General features: G+C 37.4%; 1 protein-coding gene across 7 annotated transcripts in view; it reads right to left on the bottom strand.

Moving 5' to 3' along the window:
• Nucleotides 1-18,718, bottom strand: part of TNRC6A (trinucleotide repeat containing adaptor 6A) — a 100,503-nt gene that overhangs the window by 68,288 nt on the left and 13,497 nt on the right. For all 7 annotated transcript variants that reach the window (XR_008392732.1, XM_053671772.1, XM_037127421.2 and 4 more), the window contains exon 3: nucleotides 8,632-8,719. Coding sequence is in view for 6 of the 7 variants with exons in the window: in XM_053671772.1 (XP_053527747.1) it covers nucleotides 8,632-8,719 (88 nt within the window). In the remaining variant the exon portion in view is untranslated. The remainder of the gene's footprint in view (nucleotides 1-8,631; nucleotides 8,720-18,718) is intronic.

Below are 18,718 nucleotides of genomic sequence, written 5' to 3'. Positions count from 1 at the left end.
TAAAACGATCTTACTAGAGAGAACATGATATATGAGGGGGGACCCAAAAAACAAAAATAGAATTATCTTCTGGAGGACAGGCCCCTTGTACTACAGGCTCCCCCGATTAGGGTGAGTGTTCTAGGAACCCATCTATATAATAGTGTACCAAGCTGGTGGTGGTGTGAGAGGCTGTGTTTAGTTTCAGTGAATTTTTCCTGAGGACTCTTTTCGATGCATTTGTCCATTTCCCCATGGGTGATTACCGAGCATACCTGCCCGCGGTGTGCACAGTGTTCATCAGTTTTTGACCAAAAAATGGAATGACCCCCCATTCCCCTATTCACCAGATTTTGCCCCAAACAACTTTTTTTTTGTTTTCCTGGATGAAAAGGAGTCCTCAAAGGGAAACATTTTGGTGATGTGGAAGAGGTGAAACCAACCTACCAACCAACAAAAAAGGCAGAAGCACTAAAAGGCATCAAAATCAACAAGTTCAAAAACTGTTTAGAGCAGTGAAGAAAAAGTACTTGCCATTAAATGGAGGGTATTCTGAAGGTGACTTCACTTTAAACATGTAAGAGTAAATATACAAATTTTTATAAATAAACTGGCTTTTTGGGGTCCCCCTCCAAAGTATGAATACTTTGAAGTACTAGAAGTGTCACATCAAACAATAACATATATAATTTTCTAAAGCAAAAATGGCATAAAATTTATTTTACAAGTTGAAAATCTTTTTTTTAAAACTCTACTGTGTCTTCCAAAGAAAACTAAGCTACAGAATGTAAAACTATGGCCACATTACTAAGTTCCTACTCTGCAACCTCTCTGAAAAAACTTCATGTTGCTCAATCTCATCCAGTTTGCTGTCACCTAAAGAAAATGGCACCAAAGAGACACCTGAAGGCATCTGACCATCAGATCACTAATACAGTGAATAAATGTAATAGAATCCAGAAGCTCCTGACTAGGAGAAATAGAAGTGAAAGAGTTCAATTTCATTAAAATAGGTTTTTGTGGGTTGGTCCAGGACCTAGTATATTATTCAAACTAAATTTAAAAGTGTTTGCCTGCATGTTAAAAATGGTAGCCACTATTTGTATGTGGCTGCTGACCACTGAAAAATATAGCTAGTCCAAATCAGTACCTATAAAATACATAGCAGATCTCTATTATTTAGTATTAAAAAGGGAAATATTAATATTTTACACTGATTAGACATTAAAACAGTAATGTTTTAGTTATATATTGGGTTACATAGAATATATTAAATTAACTTCAATAATCTCTTTTTTTGCTTTTAAATGACCATGTCATTTAAACTTTCTAATCTCAGTTTCCTAATTTCTCAAATGTACAAGAAAAAAATCTGTACTGCTTACCTTTTGGGGCTACTGTGAGGCTCAAGTAAAATGTAAAAACATCTTTTGTACAAAAATACACAATTCTACTAAATGTGAGGTATTGTTCTGCAGATCCTCTTGTGTAATAGAATTAAAGAATTCTGAAAAGTCTAGAAGCACAGTAATTTCCATTTTGAATGAACATTTTTCCTTGAACAAACGAACAAATAAACCTAAGCTATCATTTCACAAGCAATTATCATAATCACCTCAATTCATTAATGAAGGCATCGAACAGGTGGCAGACGTAGCATGCTAGGAACTAACTTTCTGTCAGGCTCTGCACTGCATGTCCCAGTTCCTCACCCTTATGCACACTCAGTAATTAATAGATCAGAGCCTGAAGCTAGACTGGTTTTGAGCCCTGACTCCATTGCCTACACTGTGTGACCTTGGTCAAAATAAGTTAACTTCTCTAAAGCTTGGTCTCCTCAGCTATAATAAGGCAAGAACAAAAACACCTACCTACTGTGGAAGTCAGGGTAAAATGATTTAACTCATATACATGCTCAGGACAGTATCTGACATCGAGAGAACGTTCGAAAGATAATCCGTACTACTGCTACTATCACCTCCACCTGCTTATGCTTTGGCTCATTTGCAAATAACCTGACTCAAACTCCCTTCCAGTTCCCAAAATCTTGTTTTCTATTATCTATAATGTCTTAAGAGTGCCAGGTATTAGAATAAGAAATTGATAGTTAAATTCACCTGTTTTAAATGAGGTAATGGCCAGGGACTCTTTTCTATTATTTCTTAGTAAGCAACAACCAGTTTAGAACCCAGGTCTGCTGCATAAAAATGAGTTTAACAAGAAAAAACAGAATATAGTCATGTGCTGCTTAACAATGGCGATCCATTCTTGAGAACTGTGCCACAGGGGCGTCCAACGCATGGCCCATAGGCTGCATGCAGCCCAGGATGGCTATGAATATGGCCCAACACAAAATTGTAAATTTACTTAAAACGTTTTTTTTGGCTCATCAGTTTTCATTAGTGTTTGTGTATTTAATGTGTGGCCCACGACAACTCTTCTTTTTCCAGTATGGCCCAGAGATGCCAAAAGGTTAGACACCCCTGTGTGTACTGTGAGGTGATAGGGTTGTGTGATCAGAGCCACTATACACACCCAGGCGGTACAGCCTATTGCATACCTAGGTTGTATGGTACTGGATTGGCCAAAAAGTCCATTGTTTTTCTGTAAAATAAAAGACACATTTTTCATTTTCACCAATAACTTTATTGATTTGGATATTATGAGTATGTCAGCTATCTCCTGCCATTGGCTTCTAGTGGGTAGAGGCCAGGGGTGCTGTTTAATACCTTTTAATGCATAAAACAGCCCCAGAGCAAAGAAATATTTGGCCAAAATGTCAGTAGTACCAAGAAAGTTTGCAAACCACTTTTTAAAAAAGATTTTATTTAGCCCTGGCTGGTGTAGCTCAGTGGATTGAGCACAGGCCTGTGAACCAGAGGATAGCGGTTCGATTCCCAGTCAGGGCACATGCCTGGGTTGCAGGCCGGTTCCCTGCAGGCCAGTTCCCAGCAGGGGATGCATGAAAGGCAACCGTACATTGATGTTTCTCTCCCTCTCTCCTGCCCCTCTAAAGATAAATAAATAAATAAAATCTTTAAAAAAAAAAAAGATTTTATTTATTTATTTTTATACAAAGGTGAAGGGTGGGAGAAAAGGAGAGAAACATCCATGTGTGGTTGCCTCTCACTTGCCCCCTCCTGGGGACATGGCCTACAACCCAGGCATGTGCCCTGAGTGGGAACCAAACCAGCGACCCTTTGGTTCACAGGTCAGTGTTCAATCCACTGAGCAACACTATCCAGGGCTTAAACCACTTTTGACACATTTGGTCAGTCACGGCACCTTCTCCATACACTGCATAAATCTTTGTTGGAATTCCAGTTGTGTTTTTACCTTTCTTGAAATAATAAAGCATGATATGCCAAAAACACGGCTTATCTTCTTACATCTTCAATATTAAAATGGCTGCACAAAAATTTACCAATTTTGGTGTTTTTAAATGCATGATGATATGACAGCTGTCACAACACAATCTAACAAAATTGTTTCAAATGAAGTTAAAGACAACTAAGCACTACTAGAGCCATGGTACAGAAAAAATGTAATGGACTTTTGTGGCCAATTCAATATAATTAATCTACTACTCTGTAGGAGAGGAAAAATAACTTTCCCTCTACTATTCCGGGTTCTTAACTGAGACATCCCTGTAATAAAAGACAGATTAACAGAAGAAAAACAAAATGTTTTAATAACATACTTTCTGTATATATGGGAGAGACTCGGGAAAACTAGGCAACTCTCACCAAAGTAGCTGAACACACAACCTAAAAAACCACCTTCAGCTAAAGATGGAAGATGTTGGGGTTGGTGGGATTCAGTTATGCAGGTTCCCAGGAAAAGCAAAGTAAGCCAGGGTAATGTAGTTATACAGATGGAAGGCATTACCTTCTGCACTGATAAGAGTTTCTACAGATAAGATCATCCCCTCTTCTTGGTTCAGGGAGGAAGACACCCTGACAGAAGAAAATGTCTTTTACACAGGGTAGCTTTTACCTGGATTTCAGAGCTTCTCCCACATCATCTGTTTCTCAAAATTAACCAGCCCAAAAGAATCCTTATGCCAAAGAGACATATTTGGGGGTGACAAATTCTGTTCCCCGATAGCTCACAGGCTACAAACCTGTACGTAGTACATGCTACTTTTACTGAAGTACTATAGGAAATTGTAACACAATAGTATTTGAGTAATACATTGTGCTATAATCATACCATCTCATTACGATATAGGAAGTTTTCAACAGTCTTAAGGGACCACTGTTGCATATGCAGTCAGTTGTTGACTCAAAAGGTCGTTATACGGTACATGACTGACTATAGGAAGCTGAAATAAGGGGTAGGACTGTAAGGGGACACACTAGATGAGTGCAACACTCCAGACCTGGTTATATTATCATCTATCTTACTGGCAAAACAAAAACAAAAACTGCTACTTGGCTGCTGACTATGATCTCTAGTCTCAGAACAAAGTTGTCTTTGGAAGGCAAGAAAGGTAAACTGAAATTTCCAAAAGAGAATGAAGTAGGAGGTTTTCTACAACTTAAGTCTCATTTAAACTCAAACTTAGCACATCTGAATCCACAAAGCCCATAATAAAAGTCCCTTCAGCGCAACACAGTAACGAAACTGTCTCGACCAAAAAAAAAAAAAAAGATCCCAATTTGTACTGCTGCTTCCCTCATGCCTTCTAGGAACTACAATTACAAGCTTAAAATAAAGGCTATACTAAATTATACCCTCTATAATTAACCCATTTCTCAACATCCTTTTTTTCCTCAGTGCATTCCCTCAAGGTTCCTTCCAAAAATTTCTTCTAAAAACAGATATAAATCTATGGCAACAATCTCTTGCTACTATATTATCCCCCCTTTTTAAGTACAGAAACTATATTCCCAATGCTATGTCAAATTATTTTCTAAGTGTTATAATCAGAAGGTAAGTAAATAGTCATGCTTCTTAGATGTGAAATAAAAGGCTTTTGAAAAAAAATTAAACGAAGCCATCCAGTTATTGATCTTTACATTAAAGATGGACCGGGGCTGAAACATATAAAAATCATGTAATTTTTGTGTAATATTACCTTAAAGAGGAATTTAAATAATATTTAAGTAAGACAAAAATAAGAAAAAGTATCAAATAAAAACACTGTAGTGAGCCTTGTTGATGTCTGATTGTCTATGCAAAAAGTTGGGTTACCTAGTTTTTTATTTAAAATAAAAATATAACCTGAAGTTAAATTTACTTAAAAGACTACAGTGGCTACTAGAGACTATGTTTTCTGCATTCATGGCATAAGACCTTTTACATCCCTTATAAAATTACCATAATATATTATTTTCAGCTTTACAATTCACCTTTAGATTGTGAAAAATAAAGCAAAAGTATAAGAAGGTTCTGTATCACAAGGAGAAAGCCATGGCACTGAATTCTGAAAAAGCATCAGCTGAGGGAATTACAAGATTTCAATTCTATTCCTAGTTCTGTCATCCTGATGAAACCATGGTTAGTCACTTAACTAATTTTAATTTGTGGGTGCCTTACACACACACACACACACACACACACACACACACACAACGAATGGGTTGGAACATACAGTATCTTGAGTCTTTATCCGGACATGAAATATATAAATTTTTTTAAAGTATACATAGATTACATAAAACAGGCAGATTGTTTTTCCTTTAGTGAGCTTCCTTTAGTGTTTTCCATTTATAGAATGGGCCTGCCTACCTGGCTTATGTAGATGTCTGTCACCTACTAAATATACCTGCTTGCTCCCACAACAGACAAGCTCTAGAAAACTTGTCTTAAAACTCCTGTGACTTCCAACCTTTCCTATGGGCTATAAGTGTGCCGCCTTGAGAGTTTTGTTTTATTTTGTTTTAAAGCTATTTGGTAACAGCCTATAAAAATACTAGCTGCCTTAACTTCAATGGATTGTATTTAAATTCAGTTGTAAGCTGGTTATTTAGAATTTGAAGAACAGTCTTACAGCAAGTGGCAGTCTACCGTACTAAATTTAACATCAGAGGTATTAAGCTTCCCTTTATGTTGTGGTCAGTAACTAGGTCTTACTGTGTTTATAGGACAAACAGAATACCCTACCAATGCAAAAGAAAACACTTCCCATATCTTAAGCCTCTGATGATGGTTTTCGTAGGACACGGTTGAGCTGAGAGACTAGAACCATAATACAGTGAGGCAGGGATGGAATGGAAGAGAATCAAAAAAGCTTAAGATCTGGTGAGAAGCCAAATGGCACAAAAATCATCATTCACATGTTAAAAGACACTGACTTGGTGATTTAGAAATTGGATATGAAAAATATAAACTTTAATGACTACAGCCATAATTTATACGTTATGACCTAAAAATTATACTCACTTTACATATTTTAAAGATATAATATTTGAAGTAACTCCAGTGAATCCTCCCTTTCTTAGAATTTCCTCAGTAAACAGGGTCAATTCCAAATAAATGTTTCATTGTATTATACCTTAGACCTCTTCTCTAACCATTTCATATACATCCTGACTTATCAGCTAAATCTTAGAAGCAGGAATCAACAGGGCCTAATGCAACACTCAGATGCTTGCCGGACTACTGATTCTTCATAAAATATACCCAAGTAGCTTCCTCAGTAAATCTCCCGAGTTTCTTATAGATTCTTTTCATTAAATAAATGGCCTTCACACCATGGAAGAGAGTCTGATAAGCCTTTCTCCAACCTTAAGACTTAAGACACAACATTTTCATAACAAATTCAGAGCAAAGACTGATCACATTGCAAAGATCATCCTATATCAACAGGCCTCTGACAGAGAGGCCTAAGGCACTGTCAAATGTCAATGCCAAAACTCTCTAGTACTAATGTAGGTCTTTAACAGAAGCCAAGTGGTATAATGTGAACTTGCAAAAGGCAGGGATACCTGGACTAGAAACCTATTCCAAACTCTAACTATGACAATTAACTGATGCTTCTCTTTCTAGTCACTCCTGAGATCAACCAACCAGTCTAAAACTGGAATCATCAATCATCTCAATCTTAATCCTCTTCCATGGTGTTCCTACTCTGCCCCTCCCCGGGATTTGATGACCATACCCTAAACTCAGCACAACAGAACCCCATTTCAGCAAATCCTCACTTAATGTCCTGGATAGGTTCTTAGAACTTTGGGATTTACTATAAGCTAATTGATATAAACATGAATTAATCAAGTTCCTACATCTCATCAATGCATTATTTGAGGACCAGGTATATATCTCTTCTCACCACTCTGTGTATCCCCCAACCTGGTTAACTGCTCCCAAAATGTACTAAGTCACTCAGTCTAGAACCTAAGAGTCCATCTAGTTTCCTCTCCTTTCATAACCTTTCAAAAACTTCTGTAGATTTTTAAAACAGTCCTTTCACCAATATTCCAGCTTCTAGTTTCTACCCCTTCCAATCCAGTTCTAAAAATGGCCAAGGTAAACCCAATGACCCAAACCCCTGTAAGAGCTGACAACCTCCCCAGTCTCATCCCCTGAAATTTCTACCCTTCACCCTTTCCCCACCAAAACCCATACTTTACCACAAGGCTATGGATGCTTACCTCTGAGGTTATTCTCTTGGAATTCTTTTGTATTCTGCTCCTCCTTCACTTGGTTAATTTCTGTTCTAAAAAAATTTCCTTGTCTCCTGCCCTGTATCAGGCAGAGTTAAGCACTTTTGTCTGTGCTTTAACAGTTCCCTACCTACAACAGTTTTGTATCCTATGATCTTCCCTATTAAGAGATATTAAAGTCATTAAAATACAAAAATGGCACAGTAATTTCACCGGGTCTTTTGGAACACATTAAGCACCTTCAAACCTTGACACTAGAAATGAGAGCCAGCTTAGTTAATCCATCTTAAGTCTTTAGTTTTAATTTGTAAAAATTTTTATAATTATGGACATAATCTTTTCTTTTTCTGCAATCTTTATTGCTTTGGTTATAGTTTCTGACAATGTACTGGGCTAGAGATCTTTTGCAACAAATTATGTCTTAGATTTATTTTGTAAAGTGCAAATTTTAAAAATCAGTCCAGATATTAAATAAAAAGTGAAAAGGAAATTAACACTTTATTTCCTATCATGTGCATTACTATCTCCTTTATTAGTATATTCCTGTATTACTTTATTTCCAATTCTGTATTATTGTATTTATGTATTACATTATCTCATTTAATTCTCATTTTACATAACATAAAAAACTTTTAACACCTAGAGAGGCTAAATGAAGTTTACAGCCATACTGTCTTGCATGCCATGTGGGAGAACCCGATTTCAAATCCCCTCTATGCAGCTACCGACTCCATGCTCTTCTCACTTACAGAGTGATGGATTACGAAAACCTAGCATCAGCTAATAGAAAGATAAAGACCTATACAAAGCACTTACCTTTGAAAAAACTACTGGCATGATTAAACAACTATACATTAAATTAAATTAAAATTAAATTGTATGTATTTGGCAAGTTACTATATACACATAGTCTAAGACATAAAATGTTAATGAAACTCCATTAAAGTTAAAACATTAAGTAAAATGTTTAAAAATTCAGTAAGAATAATTTTTTAAATTTATGTTTAAACTACTTAATATAAATAGTTTACACATATACTACCTTCTTTTGAGCAGCTTCCTTCTTTTTCTTGTCGTCTTTTTTCTTTTTCTTTTCTTCCATCAACTGTTCTTCTTCTTGCACTAAATCCCTGAACCATACAGTTGCAATTAACTTTCCCAAAATGTTTTAAGAAATAAAAATAATGTTGCATACAGATTAATTTTCACTCTATTAGAAGGCATGGTAAATTATTCTTTTATCATTCACTGTGAATAAGCACAAATTTCAACCTAAATCTAACTATACAACAACTAAATAGTACTTTTCTTTAGTAAGCCACAAGTATTACAGCTTTTATCTTAATGTCGTATCAAGGAAGACAACCTAAAATTAGCAAATGTTGTATGAGGAAACAACTCTAGAATATAAACAACATCATGTGAGCCAGAGTTACCTTGCTTCTGGCCCCAATTATCAGTTATTGGCAATAAATATTGGCAAATGGCAATACCTGGAGCCACTTCACAATACTCTGGAATAACTTTTGCTGTCCTTGTTCTATAAAGCTTTACACTTATTTTTAGAACACAAGTTATTCATACACAGAAGATGTATTTCAGCATTACAATTAATTTTACATTCTATAAGCGTTTTAAACTGGTCTATAAATACTTGGGAAACAATAATGCACTCATTAAATAAGTTTGTTTCAGTTCCTAAAACTGCAAATACTTAAAGTTGTCAAAAGAACCTCTGGCTCAAGATTTCAAAATGATGGACTGGGCAAATGTGTTTGCCTCTCCATTTCCACTCTACCATACTGAAACAATACCAAAAAATAAAAGGTAATAAATCTATTCAGAGCTGAGGAATAAACAAGAGCAAAGGAAGCTCCAACACAAGAATAAACAAAAAGTCCTACAGGAACGTATGTGTCATCCCCTGGTGGATCTCTAGAGAGGCTCCATGATCAGGGGTGGGAAAGCACATACTGGAATGGAGCAGAGAGACTGTCTAAGGGTTCAATACACTTTTCATTCCCATGCCTCGGCTAAAGATGCAACTGCATTGGAGCCCAGCCTAAAATTAAACACACACTTTCTTAAAGACCCTAAACCTTTACATTTTAAACAAACTAAATTTAGAGGTTACTGAGACTGATGTGTTCCCAGCTCCCAGTGTGGCACCTGGTAAATAAAAGGTGTTTAACAATTTAAAGAGAAAAAAAGAAACAACACCTTTGGCAGGAGGCAGGTTTGGTGCCCCAGGTCAAAACCCTTTCTTATTAGAAACTACTGCCACACCCCTTCCTCACACCCTAAAGTAAAACCTGCCAACCACACCCTTCACACATAGCCCTCTGGTTCACAGGAGGAGCCTAATGGATAATAACAGCTAAGCAAATTTAAGGGGATCCCACTCCAGTTACCTATATATATAGACTCTATCACCCTAGAGCCTAGAAACTAGGCTCTAGTTTGTAACATCAACAACCAGAAATCATCAGATACTTGAAGAACATCAACAGCAAAGAGAAAGTAACTAAATTCTGCCTTGAGGAAGCTTTCCAAAAGGGACATTATGAATATCAGGCAGACAGAGAGAGATTCAAGGGATATGAACTACAAGATGAGAGAGCCAGGCAAACGCGTAAGAAACTGTAAGAGGTGCTGTGGGTATACTGCAGTGCTATTATACAAACTCAAATTGGCTCTGCTAATGGAGGTGGACAGTGGGCAAGCAGACAGTGAAAAACTAAATCCATGACACTATGTATGATTGATGATAATTTAGTAAAGTCTGACTACTAAAATCAGAAGTTGAAAGGAATGTATGACAACTTATTATATTTCATTGTCATCTGTCCTAAGTAGAACTGTCACGTGGCTAACAGAGTAGCAGAACATATTGGGGCCAATTGTAACCATGAGTCACTCGCTCACAATATTATCCTGGAAAGTCAAGGATCAAGCATGCCACAGCATATGACAGGACAGTATGGTTAGCAAGCAAATGTAATTAAGTCTTATCACTGTCATCTTACCCATCAAAAGCTAATTATAGCTCTAAAATATGTAACCATCTTCAGACCCAGTTTATTAAAACTGGGGATAAATCACTGTATACATCTACTTCATTACATTTTTATAAGGATTACTTAACATAGTGCTTCTAGGAAGCATTCAAATGCCTAGTCATGAATCTCTCTCATCAATTCTCAGTGGCATGCAAAAGACTGCGATTATTCTACTTTTCTCAAGATACTCTGGGCATTTATTATGTAGAAAGGTCAGGAATACTCAGCATCTGCTCTTCGTGTTCTGGGAGTCATAGGCACATTTGTTTCTAATCTTGTTCTGTGTCACTAATTTTATTCCATCAAATGTGCCCTTACTATCTAGCTGGAATTTTTTTCTCCCTTCTCAAACTTCATTTTGAAGGCTTTTTGATGAGGTTAGTCAAAAATGGTCTCTTTAGTACTAAAAGAGGTACTACCGCTTCCTCTCAAGGAAATAATACAGTATCGGGTGATATCATAAGCCTAAGGGGAAAAGTTTTGCTCTTCAACACTATCATCAAAGCCAACTAACCACTCTTCCCACATCTCTTCCTTCAGAAAGCCAAATGGAAAAAATATATAAATATGCCACCTGTGCCCAAATACTTCAGCTTTAGGATTTAAATGCGAGTGGAAATTCATTTAAAACATCTGGCTCTATCATTTAGGCTTTATCATTTACCAAAAATGATATCAAAAGGATATCATCTCTCCATCTATCAAAAGGAGTAAGGCTGACAGACCTCATAGGTCTAAGTGGTTATCATATTTGACACATGCTTCACACAGATAACATTCTAGTCAGCAATCATTCATCCCCTGAAGATCCGAAGCAGAATACCTAAATATGCAAGTTATGGACCTAGGAATTAGAACAAACCTCTCAGTGATTAAGTGTTAGTGACTATGCTGGGTACTTCATGTGTACATTCTCATTTAATTATTACTTTTTTAAAAAGTTAGGAAATCTTTTATAGCTAAAGAAATTGAAGCTCAAAAGGTAAGGTGACTTGTTCAAAGGCATATAGCTAGTGCAAGGTGGAGTGAGGATTCAAGTCTCATTTTCAAAGTCATGGTCTTTCCTTTCCCCTCCCCCAAGCAAAGTACTTGCTCTTTTCAAGGAGCCACAGAGAAAACAAATCTTTTGCGTTAAGTGATAGACTTTACAATAAACCTTTGACCCAGACTGTACCTCCCAATCCTTATTTCCTTCCACCTTTACAAGAACACATAACAGAATGCACTGCAAAAAACACAAAGTATCACAGTTTCAAGAAGCATGAGGTGGTAATCAGGGGCAAGAACATGGAAAGAATTAAAGACAAAGACTGAACAGCCACTGGTTTTAACAAGAGGAAGCAGGCACTGGTATCCTTTAGGACAGCAATTCCAGTATTTTTTATTTTGTGAATGTTTGTGGGAGGGTAATGTGGGAGAAACAACTAGACTACAACTAATGAACATCTAAGTTGTCAGGTCCCACATTTGAAGAACTCTAAATAGTTGTTTTTTTTTTAATTTAATGAGAGAAATAGAAAACCCTCAGAAATGTGCAAAAATGTTCCTTTTAAAAAATTCATCAGGAAAAATGGAAGGTGCATGACAGAGTACACAGTATGCTACCACTTGTGTAAAAAGAAAGAGTTGCCTGTATGTGTATAAAAATGATCCTGAAGCAACACCAAAGAAACGAATAGTAACTGGGGGGAGGGGGGGAGCAGGGGAAGCAGGAAGAAAGAGGCACACTGGAGATAAGAGGAAGGAAGATCTCGCTGTATAAATCACACTGGTTATAAGATTTTTGACATTTGATTGCTGATATAATTAAGTGTATCAAGGGATTTTCTAGTTAAATTACTGGGTTTCTTTCTGATGAAGGCAAATTCAGGCTATAATGCTATACCTTTTTTTTTTTTTTACTAATTTTAATTGGCAAAAATATTTAAGAGTAATAACATCCAGTGCTAGTGATAGGAGAAACCCTGGGAGACCTTTGCTCACCCAAGACCCCAGGCGCCATAGGAGAACAATAAGGCCATCTAGGAAGAGCAGATAAAGCAGATAGCCGGATAGTCACTAGGACTAGGGCTAGCACTCCCGCAGATAGAACCAATTACCGCATTCTGCTTCTGTATCCTGCTTTGCCACGTAGATAGGAAGACCCCTAATCTATATATTCCCCAAGAATCTTTTGTTCAGGGCTCAGAATTTGGAGACTGACTCCTCTGGGCCCGTGCACGAAAAAGGAATAAACCTCGTACTCCAGAATCCCTCGGTGTCTGGTCGCTTCATTTCCCGTAACACTAGAAAGAATGAAAGTTAAGGGGTTCGCTCTTATATTGCCAGTAAAAAACTTGTACAACTTCTTGGAAAGTATTGTGGTAATAACTTTAAGAAGTACAGCTAAACATTCTAACCAGCCACCTCATTCTTCCTTAATGAGGACAATTAGCACAATAAAGTGCTAATGCATTAGGCCATATGTACATGAAATTTCACTCCAAGTTTCACAAGTTCTGAAAAGTAGAAAAACACAATGACCATCAATATAGAAATGGCTATTATATAGTGCATACTGTATTGAAAAGGAGTTGATCTGTTTATTAATTTGAAGGAATGGCCCTTACATAAGGTTAAATGAAAAAAGCAAGTTACAGAACTGTAAACAATGTTATTCATATAATTAAGTTGTATAATTTTATACAAAACATGAGGAAATACCCTTCTGAGCTAAAAATATCCAAGTAACACACTTGCAACTGGACTAAGTATTTAGGGAAATCAAGTCCTTTTAAAAGTACACCTATATTTAATATGTATGGTATGTATTTATTATTTTTGTAAATTAGTGGAAAAAATTTTAAACACTATAATGTCTAGGATCTGCTTTCATTAGTTCAGTGTGAAAAAAATCCATCCTTCCACACCCTCCCCTGCAAAAAAGAAAAAGAAAAGTATAAAGCAAGATTGACAAAATGTTAGCAATTGCTGAAGATGGGTAATGAGAAGCAGGTTCCTTATTCTGTTCTGTTCTATTTTTGTGTACGTTTAAAAAAACATAATGAAAGACAAAAACAACACAAGCCTCTAGACCAATAATTAAGGGCAACAAGGAGGGAAAAATTAGAGACAAAGAAGAAATAGATAGATGTCATAACCAGGAGTCTTGGCACCAGGAAGAGAATGGGTAAGCCAAGTGTCCAAATGGCAGAACACACTCAGGATCAAGACTGTCCTTCCTGGTCCTGCTATTCCTGATGTTTGCTAGCCAGTTTTTCCAAATCCCCAATATGAATATCATTAAAAGCAATCACTTCCAGGGGTACTCTTGTAAACTGCTGTTGGAAGTACAGACCTCTGATGAGCCATTTGAAAGCATCTATTAACACTAAATTTTTTAATGTCACTATGTAATAATGACCCATCAATTCCAATCTAAGGCTAGAAAATGAATTGTACAAAAATAAATACTATAAAACAATAGCCTAAAGGCCAATCGGTAGGGAAGAAATGAAACAAAGCATAATGTATTCATACCATGGAGTACTACTTAGTAGCTAAAGAAAAGGAGAGGGGTTGTAGATTCCTGTGGTGTACAGAATAGTTAACACAACAGGTCTGAGACTGATCCTTAGAGAGAACTCTGAAGTTGGTCCTTGGCTGGTGTCAAGAAACTTGGATTTCAAGGAGGTCTCCACCATTCCCTAATTGGTAAGGATTAACTCTAAAAGCAATCTGGTTTATGCTGAAAACTTGCTTTCGTTCTGAGAGATCTGGAATTTTGGCACATGTTAGGCAGAGGGTGCCCACATGACCAGCCCCCTAAACAGAAACCTTGGGCAATGAATCTATAATTGGCATTTTCATAGACATTTTACATATGTTGTCATAATGTGATGCTAGAGAAATTAAGAACGTCTTGTGTGACACCATAGGGAGAGAACTCTTAGAAGCTTGTCCCTAGCTGCCTCTGGATTTTGTCTCATGTACCTGTCCCTCTGCTGATATTGGTTTGCACTATGCTAAGTCCTATGAGTCTTCCTAGTAAATAATTAAATCTGAGGGTGGTCTTGAGGACCCCAGACAAACATGGCTTTATAGAGAAAGATCTCTAGGACACACCGAGTCAAAAAGGTCAAGGTCCCAATCTACATCATCTGTCAGAAAAACAAAGAGAAGCTCCCATTAAAAAGGACACATTTCCCACAGTACAGTATGGAAGCAGAGGAAAGCAGACCCTCAAGGTACTGCATGAGTTAGTTGACCCTCTGCATCCAAATTATTTAATAATAACCTACACAATGTTTAATCAATAAACCAGTAAGAATGTGCTTAGGGATTCCTATAAACCAAGCAGTCTGCTGTGCTCTGGGAAAATCAAAGTAGAAAACAATTCTACAGAAACAACAGACTTCCGGCCAAGATGGGTGTGTAGGTAGATACATTTTGTTTCCTCACACAACCAAAGAAGGAAAACCACCAATTTAAAAATCAAAACCACAGAAACTGCCAGAAAATTGAACTGTATGGAAGTCTGACAAGCAAGGGGTTAAAAAATAATAAAACATTCATCCAGACTGGCAGGAGGTGTGGAGATGGGCAGCTAAGGCAGAGAGGATGCTCAGCAGGTGGCAGCTGACTAACCCGGTGGTTCCACATTTGCATGCAAATAAACAAGGAGAAAAAACTGGGGAGTGAGACAGACCGCACAACCCAGGGTTTCAGTGTCAGGAAATAAAGCCTCAAAACCTCTTACTGTAAAAATTTATGGGGCGGGGGTTTGCAGCAGTAGGAGAAACTCCCAGACTCACAGGAGAGTTTGCTGGAGAGACCTACGGGGCTCTAGAACATGCACAAGCCTACCCACCTGGGAATCAGCACCAAAAGGACCTAATTTGCTTGTGGGTAGTGGGTAGGTACTGAAAGTACGTTGAGAGCAAATGGCATTGTTCCCTCTCTGGCCCCTTTTCCACATACAGTGCCACAATGCAGTGACACAGGTTGCCTTGCCCTGGTGAATATCTAAGGCTCTGCCCCTTGCAGCATAACAAATGTACCAAGACAAAAAAATATGGCCCAAATGAAAGAGCAGATCAAACTCCAGAAAAAGAACTAAGCAATGAGGAGAAAGCCAACCTATCAGATGCACAGTTCAAAACCCTGGTAATCAGGATGCTCACAGAAATGACTGAGTATGAACACAAAACAGAGGAAGAAGTGAAGGCTATACAAAGTGAAATAAAGGAAAATATACAGGGAACCAACAGTGGAGAGAAGGAGACTTGGACTCAAATCAATGATTTGGAGCAGAAGGAAGAAAAAAACATTCAACCAGAACAAAATGAAGAAAGAAGAGTTTTTAAAAATGGAGAGGCTTAGGAACTTCTGGGACAACTTTAAGTGTTTGCAACATCTGAATCATAAGGGTACTCATAAGGAAAACAACAATAGCAAGAAACTGGAAATTTATTTGAATAAATAACGAAGGAGAACCTCCCCAATGTGGCGAAGGAAATAAGACTTCTAGGAAATCAAGGAAACTCAGAGCCCCAAAGAAGTTGGACCCAAGAAGGAACACACCAAAGAACATCACAATTACATTACCCAAAATTAAAGATAAGGAGAGAATCTTAAAAGCAGCAAGAGGAAAGGAGAGTGTTATCTACAAAGGAGTCCACATAAGACTTTCAGATGATTTCTCAAAAGAAACCTTACAGGCAAGAAGGGACTGAAAAGCAGTATTTGAAGTCATGAAAGGCAAGGACCTATTTCCAAGATTACTCTATCCAGCAAAGCTATCATTTAGAATGGAAGGGCAGATAAAGTGCTTCCCACATAAGGTCAAGTCCAAGGACTTCATCATCACCAAGCCCTTATTATATGAAATGTTAAAGGGACTTATCTAGGAAAAGATTAAAACTATGAACAATAAAATTACAACAAACTCACAACTATCAATAACTGAACATACTGCGAACCAGACAATCGCGGTTCGATTCCCAGTCAGGGCACATGCCAGGGTTGCAGGCAGGTTCCCTGCAGGCCAGTTCCCAGCAGGGGACGCACGAAAGGCAACCATACATTGATGTTTCTCTCCCTCTCTCCTTCCCTTCCCCTCTAAAGATAAATAAATAAAATAAAAAAAAAATAACTGAACATAAAAAACAAAAAAACAAACTAAGCAAAACAACTAGACCAAGAACAGAATCACAACCCTGGATGGTGTAGCTCAGTGGATTGAGCTCAGGCCTGTGAACCAGAGTATTAGGGTTCAATACCCAGTCAGGGTACATGCCTGGGTTGCAGTCCAGTTCCCGGCAGGGGACACACAAGAGGCAACCATACATTGATATTTCTCTCCCCCTCTCCTTCCCTTCCCCTCTAAAGATAAATAAATAAAATCTTAAAAAAAAAACAACACAGAATCACAAAAATGGAGATCACGTGGAGGGTAATCAGTGGGAAGGAGGAGTGGGAGAATGAGGGAAAAGGTATAGGGAACAAGTAGCATAAATTGTAGGTAGAAAACAGACAGGGGGCAGTTAAAAATAGTATAGGAAATGAAGAAGCCAAAGAACTTAATGTGTATGACCATGGACATGAACTAAGGGGGAGGGATATTGGTGGGTAGGCAAGTGCAGGGAAGAGGGGGATAAAGGGGAGTAAAAAATGGGACAACTGTGATAGCATAATCAATAAAATATACTTAAAAAAATAGGAACAACAAAAGATCACACCTGACATAAGGAAGAAAACAATCATTTGGTAGAGATTGTAATCGAGTTTAGGAGAATAAGACATGCATATGAGCTGTTACAGCTATGGAAGGCTTTGTAGAACCAGAATAAGTTGATCTGGGTCTTGAGGAAGAGGCAGGATTTCTACAAAGAGATGGGCCTTTTTAGGCATGACAGCACAGATCATGCACCAGGTCATGGACACCAGCAAAGCACAGAGACTTGTCGACATGACAATTTCCAGAAACCAGTATGACGGGCATGACAAAGGAGAGGAAAAGTGTTGGATAACAGTAGGAAATCAATTTGCTAAACCTTAGCAAAGGTGAGAAGACTGTTGCAGTGATGCAAACCAATGTGTAACATTCTAAACTGTGATGGTGGCAGCAGAAATGAAGAGCAAAGGATAAATCCAAGATAATTATAAGAAAGTTAAACAGCTGACATTAGAACAGCAAAAGACAACTCCAAATTTTGAAAGCAAAGTTGGAGGCTCCGCTGTAAGAAATAATAATAATAGAACAAAAAGGCTAGATGTTTCTATCCTGCTTTAGGAAAAAGAAAATAGGGGGAACTTTCCAGAAGGCCCGACTAGCCTATCGGTTAGCAACTTTGCCATAAGCCAGCTCATCTTTATATAGAAGCCAGTTGTATGTTACAAGCTAGTTATAAAATACATTTCACACCTTCCAGCCTTCTTCCTCCCACTTGCCAATCCCCCTCTTTTTCTCCTCTTGTCTTCCTACCCCAAATTAATCACCAAGCCAGTCTAGCATTATACAACATGAAGTCATTAGTAAACTTCAAAACTCTAAATTTCACCAGATAGAGACAGAAACCCAATTAGAGCAAAAATAGGTTATAGTTAAGTCAGAGGTTTGGATCAGTTTTTCAAAAACTTTTGGCAGTGGCATGAAGAGAACAGGATAAAAATGAAGTTTTTTGGATTGTTTTAAAAAATGAGGAAGATTCATATACTTACTTGGAGACAGAAAAGGGGTTAAGGAATAGAGGTATCAGAGAAGGTTATAATAGATGGTATAACACAAGACAGGCTAGTTTACAGTCACAGGTAGTTTGTATCTGCAAATACTGAAGTACTTAAATAAAATTGGTACATCCATAAAATGGAATAACATGCAACTATAAAACAGATAAAGAACATTCCATGTTCTGCTATGACAGAATCTAGAAGGTGTATAGTTAATTGGGGGAAAAGCTAAGGTTTAGCATACTATCTTTTATGTTAAAAGGTGGGGAAGAGGTAAGAAAATATATCCCCATGTGCTTATATTTGCATAAAGAAATTCTGGAAGCATACATACAGAGACTAATAAAAATAACTATTTGT

The sequence above is a fragment of the Artibeus jamaicensis genome, unplaced genomic scaffold (assembly GCF_021234435.1).
Source record: "Artibeus jamaicensis isolate MK-2021 breed Jamaican fruit bat unplaced genomic scaffold, CSHL_Jam_final contig_700, whole genome shotgun sequence".
NCBI lineage: Eukaryota > Metazoa > Chordata > Mammalia > Chiroptera > Phyllostomidae > Artibeus > Artibeus jamaicensis.
The sequence above is the reverse complement of the archived record's forward strand: the minus strand, read 5'-3'. Positions and strand labels throughout refer to the sequence as shown.